Source organism: Salmo salar, chromosome 02, assembly GCF_965601325.2.
Source record: "Salmo salar chromosome 02, fSalSal1, whole genome shotgun sequence".
Classification (NCBI taxonomy): Eukaryota; Metazoa; Chordata; class Actinopteri; order Salmoniformes; family Salmonidae; genus Salmo; species Salmo salar.
The window spans coordinates 10,388,102-10,407,620 of record NC_138292.1 but is presented as its reverse complement, the minus strand read 5'-3'; the positions used below and the strand labels follow the sequence as shown (position 1 = coordinate 10,407,620).

At 44.2% G+C, this 19,519-nt stretch overlaps 2 protein-coding genes across 2 annotated transcripts; both read right to left on the bottom strand.

Annotated features, from left to right (window-relative positions):
* Positions 1-76: 76 nt before the first annotated feature.
* On the bottom strand, positions 77-9,363 carry LOC145863955 (uncharacterized). Its single transcript, XM_082968560.1, has 5 exons — positions 9,298-9,363; positions 9,060-9,125; positions 8,810-8,893; positions 7,301-8,683; positions 77-81 (listed from the first exon to the last, which is right to left on the bottom strand). The coding sequence occupies exons 1-5, from the start codon at positions 9,356-9,358 to the stop codon at positions 77-79; spliced, it is 1,599 nt and encodes a 532-aa protein (XP_082824686.1). The 5' UTR covers positions 9,359-9,363.
* Positions 9,364-16,910: 7,547 nt separating this feature from the next.
* LOC145864291 (uncharacterized) lies at positions 16,911-18,755 on the bottom strand. The gene is made up of 4 exons (XM_082969845.1): positions 18,690-18,755; positions 18,452-18,517; positions 18,202-18,285; positions 16,911-18,074 (listed from the first exon to the last, which is right to left on the bottom strand). Exons 1-4 carry the CDS (start codon positions 18,748-18,750, stop codon positions 16,996-16,998), a joined length of 1,290 nt encoding a protein of 429 aa, XP_082825971.1. The 5' UTR covers positions 18,751-18,755; the 3' UTR covers positions 16,911-16,995.
* Between the last annotated feature and the right edge of the window lie 764 nt (positions 18,756-19,519).

The window sequence follows — 19,519 nt, the reverse complement described above, 5'->3', positions numbered from 1 at the left end:
GAGGCTGAAATATTTGGCATGGGCACTCGCATCCTCAAAAAGTTAAAGGGTCTTGCTCTGACCTTACGCACAACTACTAGACTGTATACAAAGCATATGCACACTCACACACACTACATTCACACTCCCACACACACACACACACACACACACACACACACACACACACACACACACACACACACACACACACACAAACCGACACAACCCAAACACACATGCATCCACATTACACACTCTCACAAACACACAACTTTACACTCATCATTTGCAGCTGCTGCTCTGTTCTTTATTTTGCTATTATTATTATTATTATCAATCCTGATGCCTAGTCACTTTACCCTGCCTTCTTGTACATATCTACTTCAAATACCTCGTACCCCTGCACACTGATCTGGAACCTGTACTCCTTGTATATAGCTTTATTCTTGGGTATTTTATTCCTCGTGTTACAATATATACAGTACCAGTCAAAAGTTTGGACACACCTACTCATTCCAGGGTTTCTTTATTTTTTTTACAATTTTCTACATTGTAGAACATCAAAAGTATGAAATAACACATAAGGAATCCTGAAGTAACCAAAAAAGTGTTAAACAAATCAAAATATATTTTATATTTGAGATTCTTCAAAGTAGCCACCCTTTGCCTTGATGACAGCTTTGCACACTCTTGGCATTCACTCAACCAGCTTCATGAGGTACTCACCTGGAATGCATTTTAATTAACAGGTGTGCCTTGTTCAAAGTTAATTTGTGGAATTTATTTCCTTCTTAGTGCGTTTGAGCCAATCACTTGTTTTGTGACAAGGTAGGGGTGGTATACAGAAGATAGCCCTATTTGGTAAAATACCAAGTCCATATCATGGCAAGAACAGCTCAAATAAGCAAAGAGAAACAAAAGTCTATTATTATTTTAAGACATGAAGTTCAGTCAATCCGGAAAATTTCAAGAGCTTTTTATGTTTCTTCAAGTGCAGTTGCAAAATCCATCAAGCGCTATGTCTCTCATGAGGACTGCCACAGGAAAGGAAGACCCAGAGTTACCTCTGCTGTAAAGTTCAAGTAACAGACACATCTCAACATCAACTGTTCAGAGGAGACTACGTGAATCAGGCCTTCATGGTCAAATTGCTGCAAAGAAACCACTACTAAAGGACACCAATAAGAAGAAGAGACTTGCTTGGGCCAAGAAACACCAGCAATGGACATTAGACCGGTGGAAATCTGTCCTTTTGGAAAAGCAATCCAGGTGAAGCTGGTTGAGAGAATGCCAAGAGTGTGCAAAGGGTGGCTACATTGAAGAGTCTATATAAATATAAAATAGATTTTGATATGTTTAACACTTTTTTGGTTACTACATGATTCCATATGTGTTATTTCATAGTTTTGAGTTCTTCACTATTATTTTACAATGTAGAAAATAGTCAAAATAAAGAAAAACCTTTGAATAAGTAGGTGTGTCCAAACTTTTGATTGGTACTATATATATATATATATATATATATTCTATAGTTTTGTTCTCTGCATCGTTGGGGTGGGCTCGTAAGCAAGCATTTCACGGTAAAGAGTTGATTTGAGAGGGAAAGACAAAGAGCGAGGGAGTCCAAATGTATTCTGACCTAGTCTTTAGTATGAATCCATTTTTAATGAGACGAGTACAAAACATTAAAGGAACAGTTGTCTCCATGTCTCGTCCGTACCTGGTAGAGTATTCGGGTGGGGGTCCCGCAAAGTTCATCCCAATGGCTGGGGGAGGAGGGTAGGCCTCATTGGTCATGTAGAGACATATCTTTTCCAGAGAACCTACCAATTTTCCTTCCTGAGGAAATTGCAAGAAATTACCAGGCTTCCCGTTCAAACCGAAAGTGCTATTTAGAAGCATATGTTTTATTTAACCAGGTAAGTTGACTGAGAACACATTCTCATTTACAGCAATGACCTGGGGAATAGTTACAGGGGATGGGGGGGGTGAATGAGCCAATAGTAAGCTTGGGATGATTAGGTGACCGTGATGGTATGAGGGCCAGATTGGGAATTTAGCCAGGACACCAGGGTTAACACCCCTACTCTAACAATAAGTGCCATGGGATCTTTAGTGACCACAGAGAGTCAGGACACCTTTCACTGAAAGATGCATTTCGGTCCTTTCCTCTCCCCTTACACCTGGCTATCAAGGGAATTTGGGAAGGTTGTGGCTGTTTATACTTCGGTTATTGTGATGATTTTGTCAGATGAAACAAATCTGAATCTCTGATAATCTAACAGTTACGCTGTAGCGGAGATTCAGCACAATGGATAGCGCCGCAGTTGATCAATTGCACGTGAATCTAAACCCGCAGTTTATCATGTGCCATTCTTCGGCTATATTTACATCAAATCTTCTCAGGCCTACCTATTGCATCTGTTCTCCAGCAATAAAGTACATTATCAAGTTAATATTCATTTAGTCACAGCATAAATTAAACGTGAGCCTACACAATCAAATTAACTTGTCAAGACCCTGCCATTCTTCTCCGTTATTACTTTTATTCAAGACAAAATACCCCCAGTTCTCGCATTATTTTACAGACTTGGTCAGAAAGGGTAACTCATTCTCAAGACCCAGACAAACAAATGTAGAATAACATTCAATACACAAACGTAGGCTACATAACAGGGGCGGAAATCCCAGGGGGGACGGGGGGTACACGACCCCCCCATCCTGGGAAAAATATGATTTGTCCCCCCCAATATATCACTGTAAACATAACTCTGTAATTTAAATAATATGAATAATACGCAATGAAAGCAATTGTGCTGATTATAGACACTTAACCTGTTGGGTCTAGGGGGCAGCATTTGCACGTCTGGATAAAAAAAATGTACCCGATTTAATCTGGTTACTAATCCTACCCAGTAACTAGAATATGCATATACTTATTATATATGGATAGAAAACACTCTAAAGTTTCCAAAACTGTTTGAATGATGTCTGTGAGTATAACAGAACTCATTTGGCAGGCAAAACCCTGAGACATTTTCTGACAGGAAGTGGATACCTGATGTGTTGTATTGACTTTAAACCTATCCCATTGAAAAACACAGGGGTTTAGGAATATTTTGGCACTTCCTATTGCTTCCACTAGATGTCACCAGCCTTTACAAAGTGTTTTGAGTCTTCTGGAGGGAGATCTGACCGAACAAGAGCCATGGAACGATGATGTCCCATTAGACACCTGGCGCGCGAGTTCATGTTGGGTACCCTCGTTCCAATACGTTATAAAAGAGTATGCATTCGTCCACCTTGAATATTATTCATGTTCTGGTTAAAAAAGGCCCTAATGATTTATGCTATACAACGTTTGACATGTTTGAACGAACGGAAATATATTTTTTCCCCTCGTTCATGACGAGAAGTCCGGCTGGCTTACATCATGTGCTAACGAGACGGAGATTTTTGGACATAAATGATGAGCTTTTTTGAACAAAACTACATTCGTTATGGACCTGTGATACCTGGAAGTGACATCTGATGAAGAGAATCAAAGGTAATGGATTATTTACATAGTATTTTCGATTTTAGATCTCCCCAACATGACGTCTAGTCTGTATCGCAACGCGTATTTTTCTGGGCGCAGTGCTCAGATTATTGCAAAGTGTGATTTCCCAGTAAGGTTATTTTTAAATCTGGCAAGTTGATTGCGTTCAAGAGATGTAAATCTATAATTCTTTAAATGACAATATAATATTTTACCAATGTTTTCTAATTTTAATTATTTAATTTGTTACGCTGACTTGACTGCCGGTTATTGGAGGGAAACGATTTCCTCAACATCAATGCCATAGTAAAACGCTGTTTTTGGATATAAATATGAACTTGATAGAACTAAAAATGCATGCATTGTCTAACATAATGTCCTAGGAGTGTCATCTGATGGAGATTGTAAAAGGTTAGTGCATCATTTTAGCTGGTTTTATGGTTTTGGTGACCCTGTCTTTGACTTGACAAAACATTACACACAACTCTTGTAAATGTACTGTCCTAACATACTCTAAATTTATGCTTTCGCCGTAAAACCTTTTTGAAATCGTAAAACGTGGTTAGATTAAGGAGATGTTTATCTTTCAAATGGTGTAAAATAGTTGTATTTTTGAAAAATTTGAATTTTGACATTTATTTGGATTCAAATTTGCCGCTCTTGAAATGCACCTGCTGTTGATGGAGTGCACCACGGGTGGCACGCTAGCGTCCCACCTAGCCCCAAGAGGTTAATAGAGCTTTTTTAAGTTTCAAAAGATTGCGACCCCCCACCCTTTGCCTCACAATGGTTTGATCCACTGCCAGTTCCTTAGTTGGCAAGGTAACAGAGGGTTCGTATCTACTGTCTGAAAGGCACTCAATGCACGTGACTGACATGAGGTTAATCCAGTCAATCGCGCCATAGCAATGATCTGTTTTATGTTGGCAGGGTTCACACACACACACACACACTAGCTGAATTTGCAGAGCTAGCGCGCAAATATTAACTATTAAGCTAGCTAGTACCTATTCCATTTATGTGGCGTCGTCAAAGATGGAATCTTTGCTATCGTCAATTTATTCCAAGATCAGCAATGTAAGTTAGTGCTTCAAAGTCCCTGTGATAAGGTTAGCGATAAACTGAAGTCCAAACTCAACAGAACTACACTCTCTTCTACCATTGTCTTAAATATATGTAATGGTCTCGTTGCAAAAGCTAAATTGTCTCAAGGGAACTTTTATTTATTTTATTTCACCTTTATTTAACCCGGGTAGCAAAGATTATAGCAAACACCACTGAAACGGAATTTGTGCTCGCTAGCTTTGCAAATTCAGCTATTGTTGGAAGCCAGCCAATTTGAAACAAACGGTTAAAATTACAAAAGGTTGCAGCATATGTTGTGTAAATGGTGAACTCATACAGCTGTCAACTCTTGTCACTGCAATCCGTTTCACATTTGCTAGCTACCTTTTAGATCGAAGCCCATATAGAATGATAGAAGATATGATAGAAGCCCATCTCCTACTGTAAATAACCTACACACTGTGTGTAGCCAGCCAGGTAGAAAAATGGCAGAAAAAAGAAAAAAGACGGACATCAGAGTATTTTTCAGTACACCAAAATGCAAAATAAGAACCCTATAACCTAATATCTCAAAGACTAGTTGATAAAATGTTCATAAGAAAGAAGTGAAATGCTAATGAAAATGTTTCACAATGATGTCATTAGGCAGAGCAGGCAACAGATGGCACACAGACAGGAGAGCTGGGGACAGACTGGCAGAGACAGGGAGTCTCAGGTAAGTTTGTCTTTGTTTGGCAACATTATGAAAGGTTCTCCATTTTTTTGACTTGTAAAATAGGAACATAATTGGAAAATGCCATGGATACCCCCACTCTCGACTGAACTAAGATCTGTTAAAGGCAATGGTATTGCTGTTGTGATTAGTTGTGTAGTTTTGGGTACCGGTAGTTAGGAGTACGGCAAACACCTTATTTCTTTGGTTCCTCAATATACATTTACCATATTACAACGTAGGCTGTGTGTTACAGCACTACTTTTGGTGTCCCCCTCAGGAATTGCTCTTCAGAAAATGTCATGTAATTGTCCCCTCCAAAGTTGATATCAGATTTTCGCCCCTGCTACATAAAATAACCTGGAAGGCCTACCCTGTAGCAAACAAAATATTTGCATAGGCCGTAACGGTTTAACTTGCTTCAAAACAGGCTGAATTCAGGTTGGCATAAGTGAGTAAAGCGGTGCCACAGAAATTGTTTTGAATTAAAGCAGATACCTACCGGTAGCTCAAAAGTTGGAGCCAATTTTGTTGCTGTATTAACTGCATTTAAAGGTTGCGTGTACATGCTCTTTGAATTCATGGCGACTATAAGTACGACGCACACCCCGAGCGTTGATCATGCGGATAGAGAAGGCCTGTATGAACAGACTTCACCTCACGCTTTTCATAGAAATTAACCGGTTAATTTCTCCCATGTAATCGGAGTGGGTGGGAAATCCTGGTAAAACTGTTCCCCCCCATCAAACCCTAGGTTAGAGGCGCTACAAGCAACTCTGGGAGAGCTAGGACCTGATAGCAGCCTGCCAGCTAAAGCAGGTTAGCATTGACTTATTTAACCTGAAAGTTTGGATTGTCACTGGGATATGAAGACCAACCGCCAAAACGATGGGCTAATGAGACGAGAGCTGGTTTCACATGTAAGCATTCACTAATAGGAAACCAAGTCAGTCAGGAGAGAAGACACCCAGCAGAGTAATTTAAATGCAAGTTGACAACCGTGATATTAGTTAGCACTGAAACCCCGATTCTAGCAACATCCTCATATGTACCAACCCCAGACACTGTGTTCCACAACCATCAAGTTAAAATGAACTAGAACCCATTCCACATCATGTGATGCTACTAGCATAAATTGACCAACACTGAGCAAATGTAGCTTAAACACAGGGGTCAAAGTATTAATATATTGCTGAGGCCAAAGCATGGTTATAATGCAAAATAAATGTTGCCAAGTAGGAACCGCCAAAACAATACTGAGGACACAAGTATTACAGTTAATGTTTAATTGAGCCAAAACAAGCAAATGCAGTTACACACACAGACAACCTGGACTAGAGTACCCATGAACTCTTGCATGGACCCCGAGCACCATGTCCCACGTCAGATATCCATGTTTGTGGTCAACGGGGGCTCCGATGAAGCGGTGAACAGTTCCTTAGAGGTAGCGTCGTCAGACGGGCCAGTCGCAGCTTCAGAGGTAGCGTCGTCAGACGGGCCAGTCGCAGCTTCAGAGGTAGCGTCGTCAGACGGGCCAGTCGCAGCTTCAGAGGTAGCGTCGTCAGACGGGCCAGTCGCAGCTTCAGAGGTAGCGTCGTCAGACGGGCCAGTCGCAGCTTCAGAGGTAGCGTCGTCAGACGGGCCAGTCGCAGCTTCAGAGGTAGCGTCGTCAGACGGGCCAGTCGCAGCTTCAGAGGTAGCGTCGTCAGACGGGCCAGTCGCAGCTTCAGAGGTAGCGTCGTCAGACGGGCCAGTCGCAGCTTCAGAGGTAGCGTCGTCAGACGGGCCAGTCGCAGCTTCAGAGGTAGCGTCGTCAGACGGGCCAGTCGCAGCTTCAGAGGTAGCGTCGTCAGACGGGCCAGTCGCAGCTTCAGAGGTAGCGTCGTCAGACGGGCCAGTCGCAGCTTCAGAGGTAGCGTCGTCAGACGGGCCAGTCGCAGCTTCAGAGGTAGCGTCGTCAGACGGGCCAGTCGCAGCTTCAGAGGTAGCGTCGTCAGACGGGCCAGTCGCAGCTTCAGAGGTAGCGTCGTCAGACGGGCCAGTCGCAGCTTCAGAGGTAGCGTCGTCAGACGGGCCAGTCGCAGCTTCAGAGGTAGCGTCGTCAGACGGGCCAGTCGCAGCTTCAGAGGTAGCGTCGTCAGACGGGCCAGTCGCAGCTTCAGAGGTAGCGTCGTCAGACGGGCCAGTCGCAGCTTCAGAGGTAGCGTCGTCAGACGGGCCAGTCGCAGCTTCAGAGGTAGCGTCGTCAGACGGGCCAGTCGCAGCTTCAGAGGTAGCGTCGTCAGACGGGCCAGTCGCAGCTTCAGAGGTAGCGTCGTCAGACGGGCCAGTCGCAGCTTCAGAGGTAGCGTCGTCAGACGGGCCAGTCGCAGCTTCAGAGGTAGCGTCGTCAGACGGGCCAGTCGCAGCTTCAGAGGTAGCGTCGTCAGACGGGCCAGTCGCAGCTTCAGAGGTAGCGTCGTCAGACGGGCCAGTCGCAGCTTCAGAGGTAGCGTCGTCAGACGGGCCAGTCGCAGCTTCAGAGGTAGCGTCGTCAGACGGGCCAGTCGCAGCTTCAGAGGTAGCGTCGTCAGACGGGCCAGTCGCAGCTTCAGAGGTAGCGTCGTCAGACGGGCCAGTCGCAGCTTCAGAGGTAGCGTCGTCAGACGGGCCAGTCGCAGCTTCAGAGGTAGCGTCGTCAGACGGGCCAGTCGCAGCTTCAGAGGTAGCGTCGTCAGACGGGCCAGTCGCAGCTTCAGAGGTAGCGTCGTCAGACGGGCCAGTCGCAGCTTCAGAGGTAGCGTCGTCAGACGGGCCAGTCGCAGCTTCAGAGGTAGCGTCGTCAGACGGGCCAGTCGCAGCTTCAGAGGTAGCGTCGTCAGACGGGCCAGTCGCAGCTTCAGAGGTAGCGTCGTCAGACGGGCCAGTCGCAGCTTCAGAGGTAGCGTCGTCAGACGGGCCAGTCGCAGCTTCAGAGGTAGCGTCGTCAGACGGGCCAGTCGCAGCTTCAGAGGTAGCGTCGTCAGACGGGCCAGTCGCAGCTTCAGAGGTAGCGTCGTCAGACGGGCCAGTCGCAGCTTCAGAGGTAGCGTCGTCAGACGGGCCAGTCGCAGCTTCAGAGGTAGCGTCGTCAGACGGGCCAGTCGCAGCTTCAGAGGTAGCGTCGTCAGACGGGCCAGTCGCAGCTTCAGAGGTAGCGTCGTCAGACGGGCCAGTCGCAGCTTCAGAGGTAGCGTCGTCAGACGGGCCAGTCGCAGCGTCAGAGGTAGCGTCGTCAGACGGGCCAGTCGCAGCGTCGTCAGAGGACATGCGCCTCAGCTTCTCCTCAGAGGACAGGGCATCATTTGCCTGAGAGCTACCATGGTTTGGAGAAGCTTGGGATTCTACTTCGTTAGTCTCTAAATACTCTATAGAAAAAACAAAAGGAACAGTTGGGTATTCTACAGCAACACATCTGTTCCACACGGTCTAGGCCGAATTGCCAGTCGAATGTTGAACCCAACAGTTTTCAAAGTATATGTTTCAGGCCGTACCTTCTCTGTCTTGTTTAGCGTCAGACCCTATGGATCGGAGCAAGGCCAGGGCATGCTCAATGGAGACGTCATTTGATGACAGCTCTGAAAAACGTAGGTTAAGGTACACAAGCAAAATTACCAAATCAAAGGCTTTGACAACGTTATTTAGACTGAGTTACTCTATGGTGTTGAATGAGTGTCAAACACAGCAGCACCATAGACAGTGACAAAGAACATAGCTAGAAGGGTTGTGGAAAGAAACACTTACCTCCAAGTCTCCTCTGCAGAGAGACTTGATCTTGCTTCTGGGACTTTCCAACAGGGTAACAAGAAACTGAGGAGAAAGTGTTGACAGAAGTTGAGTTCACACAAAATAGCTACATATATTAATAATAGATGACCAATGCGGAAGAAACAGACAGTCAAATTTGAATCTCCAACTTATAAAGTTAAGCATATTTCCCAAACAAATCCCTTCAATCCAAATAAAACGTTAGTGAACCAACCTTTGACAACCCCCACAGTCATCACAAAGAGCAGCAATTCTCTCACACCTCCCATGATCATGAGAATAGTCTGTGTTATCAACAGGTAATGTCTTCCCATGGCCTGTATGAGGCTTATATAGGCCACTAATGACCGTTTACCTGACAAACATGACTTAACGATCAATTAACAAGCTTGATTGAGGTGTTACATTCAGATAGAAATAGACCATGTAGAACATATGTTGATTCTTTGGTGGGCAGGCAATCTTTTCTACTCCATATATTGCATTTATATCTGTAATGTTTAACCCTAATGGTCTCAGAATCTTCAAAGATATTAGGGGGAAATAAACACTGTACCCAAATCCACTTTTTCCAATGCTCCTGGGAAATGGGTAGGCCTCCACCATACAGTTTTACAGCTGTGATATATTTATTTATTTACATAGATCACATACTTAAATATATATATGTTAGCTGTAGGTAGCTTTGGGATAAAATTCCCATATTGTATTGTTACTAACATAAATCATAATATATCATATTTTCCTCATTTGCTCTGTAGGAGGTTCGTCATATGAAGGACATTCAAGTGGATGTGACCCCTAACCTGACATAATGTAAACGTTATACATTAAGCTCTCTCCCTCAGTGACATGAATTAGTATATTTCATATTCTCAGAACCCAACAGTAGGTTTTAAGGTGTGGCTGCATGTTTGTCGTGGACGCATCGTCACTCTTGATGTTCTTTTTCCAGATTGCAAGTGAAACACCTTTAGATGTGGTAAGTGCCAGTTGGTAACTTTTCCTCACACTTGCTTGTTTAAGGTATGGATGCAACACCCCAGTATGTCTGCAGGGGCTGGTCACTGAGATTTACCATGTTACACATGCTACTAGACTAACCTTCCAAGTAAATATGTTACAAGTCTGAACTGGCCGTCCTTGTCTTTCCTCAACTAATTGAAAGCTCAGGGACAGACATCCTGAACGACTTTGATGTCAGAGCTCCCATCAGCCCTCTACACCTCGCTGTGAGTAAAGCCTACCTGCTCCTGTAGTGGTCTCCATATGACAAATGGCACCCTATTCCCTATTTAGTACACTACTTTTGACCAGATCCTTATAGGCCCTGATCAAAAGTAGTTCACTACATAGGGAATAGGGTGCTATCTGGGAAGCAGGCATGGTGTTGATTTTCCACAGGAAGTTGACTGTCCAGACAGACTCACACACCAAATTCCTATCTATTCCTGATTCGTGTAAAATACATGCATATTCTACACAGTGATGATGAGGATGATTTCCTTATTTTGCCATTTGAGTTAATCAACCTCAGAGGAGAAGTAGAGTGTTTGTTTCTCAATCCCACGCTTGGCAGGGACCTCCGATGTTGATGCTGGGCGGGAGCAAAAATGGGCTCCCGATTGAAAGACTCTGGTCTACTTTAGAGGTCTAGCACTGTATTTCTGTTCAGGCGTACCACTGGTCTACTATAGGACATCGAATATATATCTATTCAGGCGTACCACTGGACTTTGCTTGAGACTGTGTTTGTGTTTCTATTCAGGCGTACCACAGCCACCACCATGCTATGGAGGTCCTGGTTCAGTCTCTGCTGGATCTAGACGTGAGGGACAGCCAGGGGCGCACCCTCTGGACCTGTCTGCCTTAAAAAGTAATGAAGAGAGGTTGGGCCAGTGCTTTGGGGCCAGGGGGTTTTCATAACCAAGTAATGAAGAGATGGAGATTGGATCCAGAGGGTTGGAGACAGGAGGTTGGAGCCAGTGGGTTGGGACCCAGTGTGTCGGGACCCAGTGTGTCAAGTTTGCTGACGACACGAAGGCGATGAGAGGTCAGAGACTTGGCATTGTGGTGCCAGGACAACCTCTCCCTCAATGCCAGTAAGACCAAGGAGCTGATCGTGGTCTAAAGGAGCAAGAGGGGAGAGCACGTCCCCATCCACATCAACAGGGCTGTTCCTTGGCGACCTAACATGGTCCACACACACCCGCACAGTCGTGAAGAGGGCGCGCCAGGAGGCTGAAATATTTGGCATGGGCACTCGCATCCTCAAAAAGTTAAAGGGTCTTGCTCTGACCCTACGCACAATCACTAGACTGTATACAAAGCATATGCACACTCACACACACTACATTCACACTCCCACACACACACACACACACACACACACACACACACACACACACACACACACACACACACACACACACACACAAACCGACACAACCCAAACACACATGCATCCACATTACACACTCTCACAAACACACAACTTTACACTCATCATTTGCAGCTGCTGCTCTGTTCTTTATTTTGCTATTATTATTATTATTATCAATCCTGATGCCTAGTCACTTTACCCAGCCTTCTTGTACATATCTACTTCAAATACCTCGTACCCCTGCACACTGATCTGGAACTGGTACTCCTTGTAAATAGCTTTATTCTTGGGTATTTTATTCCTCGTGTTACAATATATACAGTACCAGTCAAAAGTTTGGACACACCTACTCATTCCAGGGTTTCTTTATTTTTTTTACAATTTTCTACATTGTAGAACATCAAAAGTATGAAATAACACATAAGGAATCCTGAAGTAACCAAAAAAGTGTTAAACAAATCAAAATATATTTTATATTTGAGATTCTTCAAAGTAGCCACCCTTTGCCTTGATGACAGCTTTGCACACTCTTGGCATTCACTCAACCAGCTTCATGAGGTACTCACCTGGAATGCATTTTAATTAACAGGTGTGCCTTGTTCAAAGTTAATTTGTGGAATTTATTTCCTTCTTAGTGCGTTTGAGCCAATCACTTGTTTTGTGACAAGGTAGGGGTGGTATACAGAAGATAGCCCTATTTGGTAAAATACCAAGTCCATATCATGGCAAGAACAGCTCAAATAAGCAAAGAGAAACAAAAGTCTATTATTATTTTAAGACATGAAGTTCAGTCAATCCGGAAAATTTCAAGAGCTTTAAATGTTTCTTCAAGTGCAGTTGCAAAATCCATCAAGCGCTATGTCTCTCATGAGGACCGCCACAGGAAAGGAAGACCCAGAGTTACCTCTGCTGTAAAGTTCAAGTAACAGACACATCTCAACATCAACTGTTTAGAGGAGACTACGTGAATCAGGCCTTCATGGTCAAATTGCTGCAAAGAAACCACTACTAAAGGACACCAATAAGAAGAAGAGACTTGCTTGGGCCAAGAAACACCAGCAATGGACATTAGACCGGTGGAAATCTGTCCTTTTGGAAAAGCAATCCAGGTGAAGCTGGTTGAGAGAATGCCAAGAGTGTGCAAAGGGTGGCTACATTGAAGTCTATATAAATATAAAATAGATTTTGATATGTTTAACACTTTTTTGGTTACTACATGATTCCATATGTGTTATTTCATAGTTTTGAGTTCTTCACTACTATTTTACAATGTAGAAAATAGTCAAAATAAAGAAAAACCTTTGAATAAGTAGGTGTGTCCAAACTTTTGATTGGTACTATATATATATATATATATATATATATATATATATATATATATTCTATAGTTTTGTTCACTACATCGTTGGGGTGGGCTCGTAAGCAAGCATTTCACGGTAAAGAGTTGATTTGAGAGGGAAAGACAAAGAGCGAGGGAGTCCAAATGTATTCTGACCTAGTCTTTAGTATGAATCCATTTTTAATGAGACGAGTACAAAACATTAAAGGAACAGTTGTCTCCATGTCTCGTCCGTACCTGGTAGAGTATTCGGGTGGGGGTCCCGCAAAGTTCATCCCAATGGCTGGGGGAGGAGGGTAGGCCTCATTGGTCATGTAGAGACATATCTTTTCCAGAGAACCTACCAATTTTCCTTCCTGAGGAAATTGCAAGAAATTACCAGGCTTCCCGTTCAAACCGAAAGTGCTATTTAGAAGCATATGTTTTATTTAACCAGGTAAGTTGACTGAGAACACATTCTCATTTACAGCAATGACCTGGGGAATAGTTACAGGGGATGGGGCGGGTGAATGAGCCAATAGTAAGCTTGGGATGATTAGGTGACCGTGATGGTATGAGGGCCAGATTGGGAATTTAGCCAGGACACCAGGGTTAACACCCCTACTCTAACAATAAGTGCCATGGGATCTTTAGTGACCACAGAGAGTCAGGACACCTGTTTAACGTCCCACCCGAAAGACAGCACATGTCCCCAATCACTGCCCTGGGATATTATTTTAGACCAGAGGAAAGAGTGACTCCTACTGGCCCTCCAACACCACTTCCAGCAGCAACTGGTCTCCAATCTAGGGACTGACCAGGACCAACCCTGCTTAGCTTCAGAAGCAAGCCAGCTGTGGGATGCAGGGTGTTAAGCAGCGAATAAAATCCAACATGATTATAACACTCTACATGGAGAAATATACACTAATGGGTTCTTGTATTTGTTGCTATTTAATCAACTCAAAGTCACCACACTATTTCATTGATGTAGCCTAGTTTTAACCGGTCTATGAGGCACTGTTGGCCGACGGGTCAAATATGAGGTTATTACAGTAGCCTACCTTTCACTGAAAGATGCATTTCGGTCCTTTCCTCTCCCCTTACACCTGGCTATCAAGGGAATTTGGGAAGGTTGTGGCTGTTTATACTTCGGTTATTGTGATGATTTTGTCAGAGGAAACAAATCTGAATCTCTGATAATCTAACAGTTACGCTGTAGCGGAGATTCAGCACAATGGATAGCGCCGCAGTTGATCAATTGCACGTGAATCTAAACCCGCAGTTTATCATGTGCCATTCTTCGGCTATATTTACATCAAATCTTCTCAGGCCTACCTATTGCATCTGTTCTCCAGCAATAAAGTACATTATCAAGTTAATATTCATTTAGTCACAGCATAAATTAAACGTGAGCCTACACAATCAAATTAACTTGTCAAGACCCTGCCATTCTTCTCCGTTATTACTTTTATTCAAGACAAAATACCCCCAGTTCTCGCATTATTTTACAGACTTGGTCAGAAAGGGTAACTCATTCTCAAGACCCAGACAAACAAATGTAGAATAACATTCAATACACAAACGTAGGCTACATAACAGGGGCGGAAATCCCAGGGGGGACGGGGGGGTACACGACCCCCCCATCCTGGGAAAAATATGATTTGTCCCCCCCAATATATCACTGTAAACATAACTCTGTAATTTAAATAATATGAATAATACGCAATGAAAGCAATTGTGCTGATTATAGACACTTAATAGAGCTTTTTTAAGTTTCAAAAGATTGCGACCCCCCACCCTTTGCCTCACAATGGTTTGATCCACTGCCAGTTCCTTAGTTGGCAAGGTAACAGAGGGTTCGTATCTACTGTCTGAAAGGCACTCAATGCACGTGACTGACATGAGGTTAATCCAGTCAATCCCGCCATAGCAATGATTTGTTTTATGTTGGCAGGGTTCACACACACACACACACACTAGCTGAATTTGCAGAGCTAGCGCGCAAATATTAACTATTAAGCTAGCTAGTACCTATTCCATTTATGTGGCGTCGTCAAAGATGGAATCTTTGCTATCGTCAATTTATTCCAAGATCAGCAATGTAAGTTAGTGCTTCAAAGTCCCTGTGATAAGGTTAGCGATAAACTGAAGTCCAAACTGAACAGAACTACACTCTCTTCTACCATTGTCTTAAATATATGTAATGGTCTCGTTGCAAAAGCTAAATTGTCGCAAGGGAACTTTTATTTATTTTATTTCACCTTTATTTAACCCGGGTAGCAAAGATTATAGCAAACACCACTGAAACGGAATTTGTGCTCGCTAGCTTTGCAAATTCAGCTATTGTTGGAAGCCAGCCAATATGAAACAAACGGTTAAAATTACAAAAGGTTGCAGCATATGTTGTGTAAATGGTGAACTCATACAGCTGTCAACTCTTGTCACTGCAATCCGTTTCACATTTGCTAGCTACCTTTTAGATCGAAGCCCATATAGAATGATAGAAGATATGATAGAAGCCCATCTCCTACTGTAAATAACCTACACACTGTGTGTGTGTGTGTGTGTGGCCAGCCAGGTAGAAAAATGGCAGAAAAAAGACGGACATCAGAGTATTTTTCAGTACACCAAAACGCAAAGTAAGAACCCTAGTAGCCTAATATCTCAAAGACTAGTTGATAAAATGTTCATAAGAAAGAAGTGAAATGCTAATGAAAATGTTTCACAATGATGTCATTAGGCAGAGCAGGCAACAGATGGCACACAGACGGCAGAGCTGGGGACAGACTGGCAGAGACAGGGAGTCTCAGGTAAGTTTGTTGAGTCTTTGTTTGGCAACATTATGAAAGGTTCTCCATTTTTTTGACTTGTAAAATAGGAACATAATTGGAAAATGCCATGGATACCCCCACTCTCAACTTACACTGGTGACTGAACTAAGATCTGTTAAAGGCAATGGTATTGCTGTTGTGATTAGTTGTGTAGTTTTGGGTACCGGTAGTTAGGAGTACGGCAAACACCTTATTTCTTTGGTTCCTCAATATACATTTACCATATTACAACGTAGGCTGTGTGTTACAGCACTACTTTTGGTGTCCCCCTCAGGAATTGCTCTTCAGAAAATGTCATGTAATTGTCCCCTCCAAAGTTGATATCAGATTTTCGCCCCTGCTACATAAAATAACCTGGAAGGCCTACCCTGTAGCAAACAAAATATTTGCATAGGCCGTAACGGTTTAACTTGCTTCAAAACAGGCTGAATTCAGGTTGGCATAAGTGAGTAAAGCGGTGCCACAGAAATTGTTTTGAATTAAAGCAGATACCTACCGGTAGCTCAAAAGTTGGAGCCAATTTTGTTGCTGTATTAACTGCATTTAAAGGTTGCGTGTACATGCTCTTTGAATTCATGGCGACTATAAGTACGACGCACACCCCGAGCGTTGATCATGCGGATAGAGAAGGCCTGTATGAACAGACTTCACCTCACGCTTTTCATAGAAATTAACCGGTTAATTTCTCCCATGTAATCGGAGTGGGTGGGAAATCCTGGTAAAACTGTTCCCCCCCATCAAACCCTAGGTTAGAGGCGCTACAAGCAACTCTGGGAGAGCTAGGACCTGATAGCAGCCTGCCAGCTAAAGCAGGTTAGCATTGACTTATTTAACCTGAAAGTTTGGATTGTCACTGGGATATGAAGACCAACCGCCAAAACGATGGGCTAATGAGACGAGAGCTGGTTTCACATGTAAGCATTCACTAATAGGAAACCAAGTCAGTCAGGAGAGAAGACACCCAGCAGAGTAATTTAAATGCAAGTTGACAACCGTGATATTAGTTAGCACTGAAACCCCGATTCTAGCAACATCCTCATATGTACCAACCCCAGACACTGTGTTCCACAACCATCAAGTTAAAATGAACTAGAACCCATTCCACATCATGTGATGCTACTAGCATAAATTGACCAACACTGAGCAAATGTAGCTTAAACACAGGGGTCAAAGTATTAATATATTGCTGAGGCCAAAGCATGGTTATAATGCAAAATAAATGTTGCCAAGTAGGAACCGCCAAAACAATACTGAGGACACAAGTATTACAGTTAATGTTTAATTGAGCCAAAACAAGCAAATGCAGTTACACACACAGACAACCTGGACTAGAGTACCCATGAACTCTTGCATGGACCCCGAGCACCATGTCCCACGTCAGATATCCATGTTTGTGGTCAACGGGGGCTCCGATGAAGCGGTGAACAGTTCCTTAGAGGTAGCGTCGTCAGACGGGCCAGTCGCAGCGTCGTCAGACGGGCCAGTCGCAGCGTCGTCAGACGGGCCAGTCGCAGCTCCAGAGGTAGCGTCGTCAGACGGGCCAGTCGCAGCTCCAGGGGTAGCGTCGTCAGACGGGCCAGTCGCAGCTCCAGGGGTAGCGTCGTCAGACGGGCCAGTCGCAGCTCCAGGGGTAGCGTCGTCAGACGGGCCAGTCGCAGCTCCAGGGGTAGCGTCGTCAGACGGGCCAGTCGCAGCTCCAGGGGTAGCGTCGTCAGACGGGCCAGTCGCAGCTCCAGGGGTAGCGTCGTCAGACGGGCCAGTCGCAGCTCCAGGGGTAGCGTCGTCAGACGGGCCAGTCGCAGCTCCAGGGGTAGCGTCGTCAGACGGGCCAGTCGCAGCTCCAGGGGTAGCGTCGTCAGACGGGCCAGTCGCAGCTTCAGGGGTAGCGTCGTCAGACGGGCCAGTCGCAGCTTCAGAGGTAGCGTCGTCAGACGGGCCAGTCGCAGCTTCAGAGGTAGCGTCGTCAGACGGGCCAGTCGCAGCTTCAGAGGTAGCGTCGTCAGACGGGCCAGTCGCAGCTTCAGAGGTAGCGTCGTCAGACGGGCCAGTCGCAGCTTCAGAGGTAGCGTCGTCAGACGGGCCAGTCGCAGCTTCAGAGGTAGCGTCGTCAGACGGGCCAGTCGCAGCTTCAGAGGTAGCGTCGTCAGACGGGCCAGTCGCAGCTTCAGAGGTAATGTCGTCAGACGGGCCAGTCGCAGCTTCAGAGGTAGCGTCGTCAGACGGGCCAGTCGCAGCTTCAGAGGTAGCGTCGTCAGACGGGCCAGTCGCAGCTTCAGAGGTAGCGTCGTCAGACGGGCCAGTCGCAGCTTCAGAGGTAGCGTCGTCAGACGGGCCAGTCGCAGCGTCGTCAGAGGACATGCGCCTCAGCTTCTCCTCAGAGGACAGGGCATCATTTGCCTGAGAGCTACCATGGTTTGGAGAAGCTTGGGATTCTACTTCGTTAGTCTCTAAATACTCTATAGAAAAAAACAAAAGGAACAGTTGGGTATTCTACAGCAACACATCTGTTCCACACGGTCTAGGCCGAATTGCCAGTCGAATGTTGAACCCAACAGTTTTCAAAGTATATGTTTCAGGCCGTACCTTCTCTGTCTTGTTTAGCGTCAGACCCTATGGATCGGAGCAAGGCCAGGGCATGCTCAATGGAGACGTCATTTGATGACAGCTCTGAAAAACGTAGGTTAAGGTACACAAGCAAAATTACCAAATCAAAGGCTTTGACAACGTTATTTAGACTGAGTTACTCTATGGTGTTGAATGAGTGTCAAACACAGCAGCACCATAGACAGTGACAAAGAACATAGCTAGAAGGGTTGTGGAAAGAAACACTTACCTCCAAGTCTCCTCTGCAGAGAGACTTGATCTTGCTTCTGGGACTTTCCAACAGGGTAACAAGAAACTGAGGAGAAAGTGTTGACAGAAGTTGAGTTCACACAAAATAGCTACATATATTAATAATAGATGACCAATGCGGAAGAAACAGACAGTCAAATTTGAATCTCCAACTTATAAAGTTAAGCATATTTCCCAAACAAATCCCTTCAATCCAAATAAAACGTTAGTGAACCAACCTTTGACAACCCCCACAGTCATCACAAAGAGCAGCAATTCTCTCACACCTCCCATGATCATGAGAATAGTCTGTGTTATCAACAGGTAATGTCTTCCCATGGCCTGTATGAGGCTTATATAGGCCACTAATGATCGTTTACCTGACAAACATGACTTAACGATCAATTAACAAGCTTGATTGAGGTGTTACATTCAGATAGAAATAGACCATGTAGAACATATGTTGATTCTTTGGTGGGCAGGCAATCTTTTCTACTCCATATATTGCATTTATATCTGTAATGTTTAACCCTAATGGTCTCAGAATCTTCAAAGATATTAGGGGGAAATAAACACTGTACCCAAATCCACTTTTTCCAATGCTCCTGGGAAATGGGTAGGCCTCCACCATACAGTTTTACAGCTGTGATATATTTATTTATTTACATAGATCACATACTTAAATATATATATGTTAGCTGTAGGTAGCTTTGGGATAAAATTCCCATATTGTATTGTTACTAACATAAATCATAATATATCATATTTTCCTCATTTGCTCTGTAGGAGGTTCGTCATATGAAGGACATTCAAGTGGATGTGACCCCTAACCTGACATAATGTAAACGTTATACATTAAGCTCTCTCCCTCAGTGACATGAATTAGTATATTTCATATTCTCAGAACCCAACAGTAGGTTTTAAGGTGTGGCTGCATGTTTGTCGTGGACGCATCGTCACTCTTGATGTTCTTTTTCCAGATTGCAAGTGAAACACCTTTAGATGTGGTAAGTGCCAGTTGGTAACTTTTCCTCACACTTGCTTGTTTAAGGTATGGATGCAACACCCC